At 42.2% G+C, this 14,766-nt stretch overlaps 2 protein-coding genes across 2 annotated transcripts in view; both read left to right on the forward strand.

The window, feature by feature from the left end:
- The first annotated feature begins 1,769 nt into the window (after positions 1-1,769).
- Positions 1,770-7,455, forward strand: ncdn (neurochondrin). Its single transcript, XM_084079981.1, has 7 exons — positions 1,770-2,328; positions 2,600-3,698; positions 3,883-4,052; positions 4,222-4,460; positions 4,745-4,957; positions 5,730-5,872; positions 6,588-7,455. The coding sequence occupies exons 1-7, from the start codon at positions 2,113-2,115 to the stop codon at positions 7,007-7,009; spliced, it is 2,502 nt and encodes an 833-aa protein (XP_083936107.1). The 5' UTR covers positions 1,770-2,112; the 3' UTR covers positions 7,010-7,455.
- Positions 7,456-10,357: 2,902 nt separating this feature from the next.
- tfap2e (transcription factor AP-2 epsilon) overlaps positions 10,358-14,766 on the forward strand; it is a gene marked incomplete at both ends in the record, with an annotated part of 14,469 nt that continues 10,060 nt past the window's right edge. Inside the window, 2 exons of the mRNA XM_084079834.1 lie at positions 10,358-10,384; positions 12,643-13,104. Coding sequence (XP_083935960.1) covers positions 10,358-10,384; positions 12,643-13,104 — 489 coding nt within the window. The remainder of the gene's footprint in view (positions 10,385-12,642; positions 13,105-14,766) is intronic.

Here is a 14,766-nt window from a genome sequence, read left to right on the forward strand (position 1 = left end):
CTTCACTCGGATGTGAAAAAAAACAACATACACTGCAATTAATCTAACGACTTCCGTCTGGCGCCCCCTGCTGTCAAAATTGAGTAGGTTTCTTCTCCATCAGATCAGTACTACCCAGAGAGTAGGTGACATACTAGAAAAAACCTACTGTATTTTCATTTGTCACGTCGTGTGCGAGATTAAACGTTCATAGAAACCTGCGTACATTTCCTCCTACGAAAATAATAACAATATCTCACCATGACGTTTCAAAACAGCAACCAACCAAAATGGCGTCGTCGCCGTCCAAAAAAAACGAGGTTCTGATTGGCTTAAAGATATTTGTGGATCACGTCGATTGGGTGGAGCGACATCGAGTGGGACGTCGCTAAAAGAACAGATCTACAAGCAGCAAGCCTCGTTCCCAGCCTTTACATCTCCGAGGAGAAAAGACAAGCAGCCGATCAGATCTGGCAAGCGACACAGTCGTACCGTACCGCACGTTCAGCTAGTGCCGCCCAGTTGGCCCCACTGTCTGTCCCACTATGGAGCATCTAGCTAGTGGTTCTCAAACTTTTTCATGTCAAGGACCCCCAAATTGACAATTATTAGCCCGCGGACCCCCATTTCAAAAGATATGCCAGGGACCCCCATAAGAGAATTGTTTTTTACGGCTCTAGCAGTGATTCTCAACCATTTTAATTTCAAGGACCCCCAGTTTGACATGCATTAGGGCTAAAGACCCCCATTTAATGGCATTTCTATCACTTGGACCGCAATTTATATTGTAAAATCTATGTCAATTTAACTCTGAGAGTGTACAAATGGAACCAAACAGACCCATAAGGGTCCATTTGGTGCCTAATCTATCATTTAGCTGGGGACCCCCTGGAACTCCCTCAAGGACCCCTGGGGGTCCCCGGACCCCACTTTGAGAACCAATGGCATAGACATCAAATGCCGTGAAGTGTGGTGGAGAAAGTAACAGTAGGCCTAGTCATTGTTGAAATGAGCTATGTGTTGTTGAAATGTGCTAAATGTGTTGCAAATAAACCTTGCCTAGTCAGTGCCTGAGCACAAACATTGTTATCAGTGGATTCTGTATGGTTTCCAAGAAACAGGGTTACTACATACATGTACTCAAGCACTGTACTTGTACAATTGTGAGGTATTTTTCCTTTCTTCAGTGTTTACAAAATATTGTACTTTTACTCCACTACAATTATATGAAACTTTAGTTACTAGTAGATTTTGATTATTATTACAAAACGTACATTAACCACTTCAACCCTATATAATAATACTGTACTTTGACTATTTGAAAATAGCCAATGTACAAGCTCATAACGTGTGCGACGCATTGTGGGCTTGTAGATCTGCTATTTTCAATCTGCTATTTGAACATGTGAAATGGGATATTCTGCAATCTGCATAATGAGTACTTTTACTTGATACCAGTATACTTATATTTTGATGTCAAGACTTTTGTACTTTCACTCATGTAAATATTGAATACCGGACTTTTACTTGTAACACAGAGTATTTCTACATTGTGCTATTGATACTTTTACTTAAGTAAAACTGTCAGTACTTCTTCCACCACTGCTTACTAGTTGAAGAATGTAGTTGAAGATCAAACTCAGGAGCTGTGTGTGAAGGGGATGCATACTGTGCATAAAGAAAAAGCAGGACACGTCCAGCAGTGGGCGGTAATGCAACATCCTGAAATTACAAGCCGTGTCCTCAAGAAGAAGAAGAAAGAAGTCATCTTCCTTCCGGTACGTGGCTGCTAGTTTTGCGTGGGTGGGACGTCACGTCAAGAAGAGAGCCGGCCTGTTACTGTAGTTAACGGTAGTTTAGGTACCAGCTTACTTTGCTAAACTACAAAACCCGCGGGACATTCTTTTTATTGCAATACATCTAATAGTAAACAGTAAAGAAGTGGGCTTTACGTCAGAGGCATTCAGTGGGTTAGCTTACTACTAGAGCTAGCCTGCGTAGGTTACACATGGGCCATGGCACTTACTAGTGTAAATACCATGCCACTAAATATCACCTTGCTGTAACCCACAGGCCGTCAGTCTGATTTTTAACACGTAGTATTGCTCGGAAACGCAGAAAACCTTGGCTATAATGACTGAGTTCGCCGGATCCAGTGGATCCAGCCCTGTGCTGAGCGATGAGGATGACTCCAGCAGCACTAGCCACCAGCCTGGGGAAGAGACCCTGGAGGAGGAGGGAGAGGGAGGAAAAGGTTTGACTGCTGCCCAGACAGAGGTGCTGGAGAGATGTCTTCATTCTCTGACACATGCTAAAAACGACAGCCACACACTGGCTGCTCTTCTTCTGGTAAGCCTGACTTTTGTGGTAATTGAAATGTGTTAACATGCTTTTTTTTAGACCCAGCACTTGTGTGCATATTGCACACACCTATTTTTTCTGTGCATTTGGAATAGATCACTGCCAAAGTAGATACCTAGCTCTCTTCAGCCACTCACATAGCGCTATTATTGACCTACAGTATCTGGTGGTAGTGGGTATTTTGCTCTGTTGTCAATAGAGTATATAATTGTATTGTTCTTAAATAATTAAAACAAATATTTTTATTTTTTTCCGGTAGATTACTCGTTTGTGCCCAGCAAACCAACTTGACCAGCCCACTTTGAGGCGTATCTTTGAGGCGGTGGGTGTTAGTCTACCAGCCCGACTTCTCGTGACAGCAGTGAAGGGGAGTGAGAGCGCCCAATTGCCCCCACAGGAGCTCCTTTCCCTGGGCACAGCTCTGCTGGCTGCCTTGAGCACAGAACCAGACATGGCCTCCAACCCACAGCTCCTCACCACCGTACCGCTACTGTTGGGAATAATAGCTGACGGTCCCACATGGAACCAACAGAAACAAGAAGGCCAGGCGTTCAACCAGTCCAGACACGAGATGAAGACAAATACAGGGCAGAGTCAAAATATTGAGGTCCAGTCAGCAGAGGTTTCCAGCACAAAAAATGTGCCACATGACCAGGCTAAACCAGAAAATAAACCAGTGTTGGAGAAAGAGGACAGTGATGGTGAGAGATGCAATTTAGAAGAGAATGTTGCTTCAGCGGCTCAAAAATCATTACCGTCCTCCAAGCTTGACGAGGCCTTGGCTGCTGACTGCTACCAAGTTTTGACTGCTGTGTGTACTTTACCCAGGGGTCCTGACCACCTCTTAAACAGGGGTGCTATCCCTGCCCTGTGCCAAGCACTGGAACAAAACCAGACTTTGAGCCAGGAGAGGGGTGTTGCCTTGCTGGGTAGCCTTCTTTCAGGTAAAACAAGATACAAGGTATGGCGTAAACACCCTACTGAAATGCTCGCTCTACTGGGCAGGGTCTCCAAAGAGTTCTGCCAAGCCAAAGACCAGGATAGGCTGGATATGTGTGACCGGTTGTTGCAGTTCCTACCCCCACCAGGAGGAGTGACAGAGACTGACGAGCTGAAACAAGTTGTAGCGAGTCTATGGGTTGTGGTGAGACCGATAATGCAGGCCAAGTTGACGCCTAAACATATAGGTTCAGTCTTGGTCCTCAGTGCATGTCTTTTGGATTTGTATGGGTGGGAGTCAGCTGGCCCGCCTAAGTTCTGCTGCTTGCTGGTCAACCGGGCTTGTGTGGAAGTTCGAATGGGCTTGGAGGAACCACCTGGAAATGCTCTGAGCACCGAGCTGCAGCATACACTCACTGGTACTTTGCTCATTTAAAAAAAAAAACTTCAATGTTTAAATATTAATTATAATGTTTCCTAAATGTTATTAGTCCTTACATAATTTAGATTCAATTAACTAATTAATTAGATTAGATTAGACTCTATGTACGTTTTATTTTCCCTTTCCTGACTCTAACCAAAAATATGAATTCACCTTCACAGGCTGCTACCGCATCATGGAGGCTGCCATGGAACAGGCCTGTAGTCCGGGGGCCATGAAGCCTGATGCGCCACCACATACTGCTATCTCTGGGCTCAGTCTGCAGCAGAGTAGACAGGTCCTTACGGTGCTGGAAGAGGCCTTCTCTGCAGTAATATACCACCTGCAACAGGTGAGAGGCCTTTTGTAGACATCACATTAGTACAAACAAACATTTGTTTACCACAATTGAGTTTTCAATTTCCAGCTTCTCTGTTAATGTCATTTTCATAATGCCACTACATATCAGAGGTCACTTTAATCTCTCTCTCTCTCTCTCTCTCTTACCGTTTTGTCTACAGGTGGATCCAAGTTGCTATGGTGACCCTTTCATTTTCGCTACATTCCGTTGTCTTTGCTCTTGGCTTGCTGAGGAAACTTCCTGTTTGAAGGAGGAAGTGACTGCCCTGCTGCCATTCCTGGTTGGCTACACAAGGAGTCATATGCGCGGAGAGAGCACAGAGCAGCATCTCTCAAGCTGGATGTCTGAGATGTCTGTCAGCGATGAAGATGGGGCTTGGACCGGCAGAGATGCCTTGAGGTAAAGTTTTAGAGAGCAAAGTCATTATTGTCAAAAGTTGATGTATAACACATTCACAACTCCACAAACGGAGAATAAGTGAACATAATGACTAGGTGCAATCAAATGGAAAGATCAAGATGTCAACACAATATATAATTTTCTTAATATGTGCATTGCACTTCTATTCTACCTGCATCACCTTCATTCTTTCCCATGGTAACTGGTTCTTTCACTTCCCTCATCATCATACCACATATTATTCCACCCCCTCCCATCATGTCTCTATTGCTCACACCTTCCAGGTATCTCCTCCCAGCTCTATGCCACCTCTCGGCAGAGGAAGGTCCTAGGAAGGTGCTTCTCACCCTGGACACCCCAGCCCTCTTGGTGGACTTCCTTTTCCAGGGCTGGAGCTGCCTGAAGGAGAAAGGAGGGGTCTCGCCCAGAGACCCCAGCATGGAGACTGCCTGCTCAGCCCTCCTTAACTTCACTGTCACTGAACCTGAGAGAGTCAGGTACTGTGCATTATGTGTACCCGATGATTGACCACATGAAAGAAGATCTATGCAATGCAACTATACCATGGCCATAGAGAATAATTGATTCTGACTAACCCGTGGATGGGCATTATTTTCAGATAACCACACCTTTGGCCTAGCGGCCTTGTCACTGTTCTAAAGTAATATGCATAGTAAGAACTGTACTTTATTACTGGTTATTTACACATAAAATGTATGTGTGGTTATGTGTTTGTGAAAGACGTGATTATTGTCAGCTGAGTTACAGTTGGTACTTGTTTCTAGGGCTTAGGGAGTAGTATATGTTCACGCTTATTCCAAGGTTGATGAGAGACCGTGCCAATTCATTAGAGTGTATTGCCTTACAATATGAATAAAACTAGCTGTATTTTAATTGTTGGTAAGTAGTGGCTTATTTATCCCCATCACGCCGGCTGGCGCATAGGACAGCAATATTAGTGGCCATAGTATAAGCAGGATAATCAACTCGAGGTCACGTGGTTATTGAAAAATAATGCATGATGCAGAGTTGCAGACTAGGCTAATTAGTAATTACCTTAATTTGCCTCCACAGAGCTTTATTTAGTCAAATGAGTTTCAAAGAACCCTCTTCTGTTCACTTGAACGTGTTGTATTTATGCATAGCTTTTCTTTTGGAAGTGTTTGCAGTGCCCTCACCCTCATCATCACTCATGACTTGTAATATAGAAAAGGGTTGAATCAAATTCCTATTCCTCAAATGCTGTATCGATCTCCTGTGTTAACATAGGAAGGACCCATGTTTCAAAACGCTTGAGTCCCTCCTGGATGAGGCCCTTCCTGTTTTGGTGCATAAATCCCGCCTCTTGGTCTTGGCAGCCAATTTCTGCACTCTGGGGCTGATGATTGGCAGGCTCAAACCAGCTCCATCAGGTGAGTTTATATTGGTTTTGGTATTTAATAAAAAATATATTTCTGTTTGAATGGTGATCAGATCCATGGTTCTTAAACTTTGTCTTACACATGGTCATGCCCAGGGACAAGATTCATGAAAACACATTAAAAAACGGGTAGTTCTGACCAAGTACTGTTATTGGTCAAAATCAGACATGCTCAAACCATCATGATGCACACATGCTCAAATGAAAAATGCGTAATAATCACAATAAATAGTACTCACACCCGGAGTAAGTAGGCTACTGCGTACTAAAGCTCCTCCCACTCTCCGCACTACCAGTATGAAAATATATGTGAAGTTCGCAGATGTAGCTAAATCTGCCTTCGGAGAAAAGAAAGTAATTATATGCAGTTGTTTTAGTTAAAAGATAGAGCTTCCCTAAGGATTTTTTTTTTTTTCATTTTATTTTTATGTGTGGTATTCAGTTTGCGAAATCACAATCTTTATTTCGCTCATTAGTGCAATTTGGCTGGTTGACTTGACAGGGACTAGTTAATGTCTCAGTCAGACCCCAACAGAGATAACACTAGCAGAATGTTTTTTTTTATTTTAAGAGCAAATTTCCCCACAATATGAATACATTTTGAATATGTTTTATTTTGTAATTGTTGTATAATTGCAACAAGAGAGTGTGCTTTACTGTCATTATTGTCACTTCAGTAATATCTAATTCTGTGTTGTGCGTTCCAGGCCCAGTTGAACCAGGCCCGAGGCGTTTTTTCTCTGCGGCTCTACGGTTCCTCCATGGCGCTCTGGACTCTGGCTCCAGCCCTGGCCCAGTAAGAGTGAGTCCTGGCTGGGAGGAATGGTGGGAAGACGCTGGAGAGCTCTGGAGGTTGGGTCTGCAGGCCCTTGGCGGTTGTGTTCGGGCTCAGCCCTGGATCATTACCCTAGTTAAAGAGGAAGGTTGGCTGAAACATACACTTACCATGTTAGAGATATGTAGCGCACTGCCTGACACACACACGCAGGCTGCTCTAGAGGAGGCTCTGTGCGCCATGGCGGACCAGTGCTCGCTCTGTAAACAGGAGATTAAAGTCATTATGGTGAAACAGGATAAGGGGGCTTTGAGTTGTATGGGCAAACTGAGGAAATCACTTGGACTGAAGTAAGATGTTTATAAGTGGCTGACTGCTGCGGTTGGCTATGGACAACATGCTCTTATGGTATATATTCAGTCTGGGAAATGTGTAAATACAGAAAGTTTGTAAAGGCAGCATCCACATAAAACATACTACGTGCTGGAAGAGATGACACTTAAAAGTTGAAAACATCACATGGCAATATCAATACATTTGCATGGGGACATGTTCTAGTGAAGACTCTAAAAATATGTAGATAAAGAGATTAAAAGAATCTTGAAGCTAGTAAATAAATGAATAAAGCAGGGCTCAGCTTAAAGCATAAGTGACATTCAGGATTTCTTGTGTGCAGGGAATACTTGATTTAATATCTATACCAAATTGACTGTTTCTATGTATCATAATGTTCAGTCACATGGAACTGATGTGGCATAAGCAATCTGTTACATGTGAATTGTCATTTGAAATGCATTTAATAATAAAGAAATATTTTGTTAAGTCATTGTCAGGCTCTCTGTCAATATTGGCATTATTTATTCAATGTTAACCTCTGGCCTGCTTGAACATGTCTGCTATTATATTCAAATTTGAAACATCACTTAGCTTCCAATCAATGTCAAGAGTTTGCCACATATTTACATCAAATCCCTTTGCAATGGTACAACACCTCAAACTGGCCATGAATGAATGAATGAATCTCAAAATATGTTTGAAATGTTACAAAGTGCAGTAGGCTCTTTTTTTATTAGGTACCACTAGATGGCGTCACAAACTCCGTTTGGATAATGCTGTTGTGCGGCTGGCAACAGATCTGTTCAGAGTTCAAGTCAAGGAAGAGAATTCGAATACCGCCCAACTCACTCCAAATCCAACTCACTCCATGAAGACTTAAGAAATATTTGCCCAACTCACTCCAGGGCTCGCCCAACTCACTCCAGGGCTGGGACAACTCCCTCCAGGACCAAAGACCAACTCCCTCCAGGCCCATAGCCAACTCACTCCAGGACCAAACCCAACTCACTCCATGCAATGTCACCAGTGTAATATTGGTTCAATGTGTCAGTGGTGTAAAGTAACTAAGTACATTAACTTAAGTACTGTACTTATGTACAATGTTGGGTATTTGTGCGTTATTTGAGTATTCCCAACTTCCAATGGTTTTACCTCTACTCCACTACATATTGGATCCACATATTGTTTTTTTACTCCACTAAATGTGTGTGTGTGTGTGTGTGTGTGTGTGTGTGTGTGTGTGTGTGTGTGTGTGTGTGTGTGTGTGTGTGTGTGTGTGTGTGTGTGTGTGTGTGTGTGTGTGTGTGTGTGTGTGTGTGTGTGTGTGTGTTGAATCGGTGGAGACTCTTACATTCTAACCCTAACCCTAACCTGGGTGGAGGGTGATTATGCGGGTGAACTCAGTGGAGGAGGGCCAAAACCTTAACGAGGAATATAACAACACCTCTTGATTTGACCAACAATAGAATAAGACATCTAACAAACACTGGACTCCAAGTGCCAAAGTGGCCAGCGAGCCCCCCCCCCCCCCCCAGAACCATTAAGTTGTTTTGTAGAGACAGTATTTAAAACTTTAACCAAGCCTAAAACAGAATAGAGTTAAAAGTAACAAATTCCTCAATATTGTACTTAATTCCTCAATATTGTACTCAATAATAATTTTTGGAGTGAGTTGGGCAACTGTGTGGAGTGAGTTGGGCAAGTGTGTGGAGTGAGTTGGGCAAGTGTGTGGAGTGAGTTGGGCAAGTGTGTGGAGTGAGATGTCTGGAGTGAGTTGGGCGCGATTTGGAGTGAGTTGGATTTGGAGTGAGTTGGGCGGTTACCGAGAATTCAATGTTGTTCACATGATGGATCATGGATTGTGTTTTGTGATTATTCAGAAGGCTATCAGACACATTCCAGAAGACTTAGGAAAATGTGCACTATGAAAAGAAAAAAATGTGTAGCCTATGAGTATAGACCTACCTTTTTAAGGCAAATGATGACGAAGTCCGATCAATACAAAAATTAATTGACCCATTTAAGGCCAAAAGAAAGTTGATTAAAACTTTAAATAATTTACTAATTGAATATGAGATAAGTTGGGCTATTTGACATCGAATTGTGGTAGGCAAATCCGTCTGAAAATGTAGGCTACGAGTACGACCGTTAAAAATGAACACAATTCTATTCAGTGTCAAAACTCCCTTCCTTTCTAAAGTTTCTACCCCCCCTGGATTATTTCACCTCCCGCCCTCTTGGTCTCTCCCCCCTCCTCCTCCCACCCCCCAACACCCGTCTTTTTCTTTGTGACTCATCCATACCCTCCTGCTTCGTCTCTCCAACTATCTCACTCATCGCTCTACCTCCAGCCTGTTTCCATCCCACCGCATTCATCCATCTGTTAGAGTTAGACAACCACACTGACACTTAGCGCAACCATGCTTTGGAAATCTCGAACCAAGACTGAACCCTATGGCATGCAGGTAAATGACAGTCCATTTTTTATTTAGAATATATTAAGCATTGATCATAGATGTTATTTTTCTAAACTGAATGTTGTGCTAAAATACAAAACGTGTGCGTAAAAAGTAGGCTACTCGAGTCTATGTACCTTTAGATAGGCCGAATAGTTAGGTAATAGCCTGAGAGTTGTGCAAACTGTGTGATGGGCCTGTTTGTGGAATTATAGTGAATTTGCTGATAATCTGATTGAAGATGGCTTGGTTTGGTTTTCCATTTAGGAATGGCAGGAGTTTGGATACAATTCCATCTCTAATATTTCATTCAAACTCTCCCTCGCATTTTGACAAGGTGGACTGTCGTCTGCAAGTCGTTTGTCTCTTTTAAACAATAGAGAACAAAAAAACAGTTGTTTTTTATGTCCAGTGTCCATGGTATAGGAAATCAAGAGTTTTAAAATATGTTCGTTTGCCGAATATCAAAGTCACTGAAAATGGGCAAAACGTCTGGCAGAAATCAACCCTATAACTTTGAAAAGGATACCTCAATCAAAGAAAGGTAGGTATAGGTGTTTGAATGAAGTTGTGGCTGACTGAATGAATATATCTCTTTAAGAGAAGTGGTACCCCTCGACCCCTCCCCTCATTCTGCTGAGCGCGCACTAAACCTATAAGTAGCGCGCATGGAGAACGTTGAGGACACTCTCACAGCAGCTGTTCGTTTGACGTTTGTCTATTAGAACGTGCGTAAAAACTGAGCTAATTTATCCATATAAAGAAGGAAACTTAATGACATCTTGATGTTTTGCTGCACGGATCGTTCAGACAGGCGGAAATAACCCGGATTACAACTCCGATCATTTGGTGACATCTGATCTTTCAGTCCTCTTAATTGTGAAATTGTGGTGTCCAGAGAGTGCTCCAGATGTTAGTCCACACGTATTCAGCCATGGTGAGTCGTTGAGCATTGGATCGTGTTTGCTATATTGCCCCCGCTATTGGGTCTGCTGTTGTCTTGTCTTCTTCAATGAAGTTCCACTTAGAGCAGGGGTCTTCAACAGGGGGGCCGGGACCCCTAGGGGGTCCTCAAAGTTACTACAAGGGGGTCACCAAATATTTGTGTGATAGTTTTTTTTTGTTACATTAACCACTTGAACCCTAGCATCCCTTTTCTGATGAGAACTTTAGCCCAAAATAGCAGATCTACAAGCTCACAACTGAGCTTGTAGATCTGCTATTTTTGGCAAAGAGGTATAGGTGTAGAGGGAAAAAAAGAGCAGACCAAGTATTTAAATACATACAATGTAGAGGGGGGTCCCTGTTTCATCCCTGTTTCATCTCTCTCTCAGCTAAGGGGTCCTTCCTTGGCCTGAAAAACATTAAAGACCCCTGACTTATAGGGCACATCATATAATGTGACGTTGAACGGACAGCGGCGGCGCCGCTGTTGTCACAGTCATCTCTGTGTGTGTGTGTGTGTGTGTGTGTGTATGCGTAATGTCACAGCGAGGCAGACCATCGACCATCACACTGTCCACTGAAATGGAATGGTATATTATATACGGAAAGTCTGCTTGAAACACTGTGACACTTTCGGGGGAAAAGATGATGATCGTCTTGTAGTTGTCTCGTTGCGCTTCAACTTGTATAACAGAATGGGCGCTGAAATGGTTTTGGAATATAAAATAAATAGCATTGATTGATTGATTGATTGATTGAATACTTTATTTAGCAGTTTGCAAATAAAGCACAGAAAGTACAGTTCTATACAAAGGGATGCTAAAAAATGATTAAAGAAAGCAACTATGGCTTGTTTCCATTGTGGTCCTGAAATTATAATTGCATAATTGCATTGCTGCGTAATAATTAGATACATTAGCTCTGGTAGACAGTTAATAGGCCTTATTTTGGTGATGACTAATTTAAAAACGATGTGCTACTTTTAATCCTGTCACTGGCCGTCTTTTGTTGGCTGTCAGAGATAATGGACATTGTTCCACCAGAACATCATTGATCCGGGTGACCCAGCTTTAGAAAATCGACATTTTGCCAGGAACAGTGCGGAAAGAAATGTAGGCTAGTGGGTTATATATTATTACATGTTTGTTGCGGTCCTTAGACATGATGATGCATTACACCTCTAGACAATAAAATACACTTTTAGGCCTAAATAAATTACAAAATATTTTTGTCAACATTTATTTTGACTTCCATCTGATCCTCTTTAAATCCTCTGTGGAGCCTTGTAGGCGAGTTTGTTGACACAATTACACATTATTTACAAACCTATATATCAACTGTCCTTTGTGCGACTAAAGCTTTATTTATACTCCAGTGGTGCAGTCGCTTACTAAAAAGAACATATCTACGACATAAGAGACAAGGTTGTCAGCTTGTAGATCTGTTATTGTCGGTGGCCGTGACCTTCCTGACACTGTCGTATGCGAGGATGCCAAGGGCACTTATAGCTGCCATTACGCATCAAGTTCAAACGCTGTTGCTTTTTTCTGAGGTGGTGATACAATTGTTTTAATGGGAATTCATTGTATTCATTTGTATTCCTTTTTATTATGGTCCATTTGTATCAAAACTATTTTGTAATATTGTTTTCGTTATTAGTCTATTGGGTAGCCATGATGAGCCTCGTTTATTGGGGTTTAAATTAGACCAGTGGTTCCCAAACTTTTTTAGCCTGTGACCCAAGAGAGAAATTATACATTCGCCCGGGACCCAAAATACTGAAAATAGCAGATCTACAAGCTCACAATGCTTCACACTGTGAGCTTTAGTTCGGCTATTTTCACTACTTCTTAAACGCTTTTTAATTTATTTATGGAAATGGTTTGATCTATTGTGTTTTATTTAGGAAATACTTCTGAAATATGTTGGAATTCATTTAATTGAGTTGTGATTTAAAAAAAAACTTTAAAAAAAAATCTTTTGAAATATATATTTTTTTATTTTATTTTATGGAAGACAAAAAATGGGATATTTACTCGCGACCCATACAAATTGGTCCGCGACCCAAACATGGGTCCCGACCCACTGTTTGAGAAACAGTGGGTCAAATTAGACCATATAACGATATTTGTTTTTGTAATAGCAGAAATAGTTTATTCAAATGAAAATACATTATTTTATCTGATTATTTGTAAAGGTGGTAGAGCTGAGCTGTATAAAACACTGATCAACTTTTCTCTCTTTCTCTAGGAGCGCGCAGACGGTCTGACCGGCTCCTCGCCTCGCCTCTCCCAGCTGTCATCCTCCCTCAACCAGACGGCCTACTCCTCGGCCCCCCCGCTCTGCCACACTCCGGCCTCCGACTTCCAGCCCCCCTACTTCCCCCCTCCGTACCCCCAGTCCTCCCTGTCGTACTCCCAGAGCCACCAGGACTATTCCCACCTCTCGGATCCCTATCCGACCATCAACTCCATCCACCAGCATCACCAGCATCAGGCGGCGTGGCACTCGGTCTCGCAGAGGAGAGGGTCCGAGGAGGGGGGTCTCCTGTCACAGTCTCACCGGGCTCTGAGCCTCGACCCCCGGCGGGGGGAGTACGGGGGCGTCGTGCCCCGGCTGCTCCACGGCCTCCACGCCGGGGAGGGAGCCGCCGCGCTCGGGGACGGTCCTCTCGGGATGCACCTCGGACACCACGGCCTGGAGGAGTTGCAGGTGAGTTGACTTTTTTGGCTTAAATAGCACAGGGGTTCCTAAACTTTACAGCTGATTGATTTATTGATTGAATACTTGATTAACAGTTTGCAAAACATACAAATATTATACAGTGCTAAAAGGATTGAACCCAAGAAAGCACTATATGGCTTGTTTCCACGAAGTCCCGTGTATCGAAATCAGATGTTTGCCTGGGACCCAAACTGGTGAAAATAGCAGATCTACAAGCTCACAATGCATGGCTTTGCACCACATTGCGAGCTTGTGGATCTGCTATTTTCACTACTAATTACACATTTTGTTTTCTAACCTATAGGAATTTCTTTGATTATTTGTATTTTATTCATGAAATTATTTTTGAAATAGGCTGTGTTTGTTTGTTTGAATCGAAAATGTGTGCATTTTGGGGAAATCTGTAAATCCTTAAAATAACAATAATTAATGACAACATTTAGGAATCAAAAAATAAAGGAATATTCACTCGCTACCCACGTAAAATGGATCTGCGACCCGCAAATGGGTCCCAAGCCACTGTTTGGGAAACAGTGTAATAGCGCCTTTGCTTGCATCTCCCGTTCATTGGATCTGTGACACCGCAGAGATCACCGTCCGTGCGTCAGGGTCACCATTCACACGCACGCACCTAAGTCCCATGCATGTGTGAACCATAAGGCCATTCTATTTGACCTGATTATGGCTCTGCAGCCATATTGTTCGATATAATAATTCAGAATCAACTTAATTGTCAGATCGCATTCACTGGCATTATTAGTAAAACAAGCTAAAAGGTGCAATCAATCTCTATAAATGAGCCTGAGAGGCCCCATATTTATAGGTAAGGCCCGGAGGCAGTTCTACGTGCGAAACATTTCTCAATTAATTCACGTCATCATTAATTAGCTTTTAAAATAATTATTGTAACTGAAAGAAATTAGCTTAACTATTGCTCTCATTTTATGCAACTCAGAATTTATTTGAAGGGCTTCTTTTGCCCGTCTAAATGGTGATTAAAATGATTGATCGATGGAGCCTAATCTGGCAGGATGCAATGACTTGTTCATCAGAAATTGCTCGGGTTCTTATATATAAAGTATATCGCTATATAGTAAAAAAACAAACAAAAAAAACATACATTTTTAGACGTAAAATCTAAAATAAAACTACCATTAAAATGCTCCTGAATGGCGCTATAAGACTCTATTGTTCAATGGAAAGTTGCTATTATGGGCCTTTATCTGACACGTGCAAATGTCAACAATTAAGGTCAAATAAACATTATAATATTTCCATAAATCCGTTTGGAAAAAAGGAAATAATAATAGGTATGTTTTAAATTCCAAGTCAGCATTTCGTTGAGTGGCCTGGCCTGTTGAATAATCTCTGCTTTTCCTCAACCACTTCAACCCTATATACATAATACATTTTTCGGCGATTTGAAAATAGCTGATCTACAAGCTCTACAAGCTAGGTATGTTTTAAATTCCAAGTCAGCATTTCGTTGAGTGGCCTGGCCTGTTGAATAATCTCTGCTTTTCCTCAACCACTTCAACCCTATATACATAATACATTTTTCGGCGATTTGAAAATAGCTGATCTACAAGCTCACGATGCCTCACGATGCGAAGCATTGTGAGCATTGTGAGGCACGATTGCATACACTTT

This window comes from Gymnoscopelus microlampas (genome assembly GCF_963454915.1).
Source record: "Gymnoscopelus microlampas genome assembly, chromosome: 15".
Taxonomy (NCBI): Eukaryota; Metazoa; Chordata; class Actinopteri; order Myctophiformes; family Myctophidae; genus Gymnoscopelus; species Gymnoscopelus microlampas.

What these genes read in the sequence shown, in the direction of transcription:
- ncdn (XM_084079981.1), top strand. Translation starts at nt 2,113, where the DNA reads ATGACTGAGTTCGCCGGATCCAGTGGATCCAGCCCTGTGCTGAGCGAT. An exon ending in TAATATACCACCTGCAACAG is followed by an intron (nt 4,053 to 4,221) that starts GTGAGAGGCCTT and finishes TTTTGTCTACAG; the next exon opens with GTGGATCCAAGTTGCTATGG. An exon ending in ACTGAACCTGAGAGAGTCAG is followed by an intron (nt 4,958 to 5,729) that starts GTACTGTGCATT and finishes GTGTTAACATAG; the next exon opens with GAAGGACCCATGTTTCAAAA.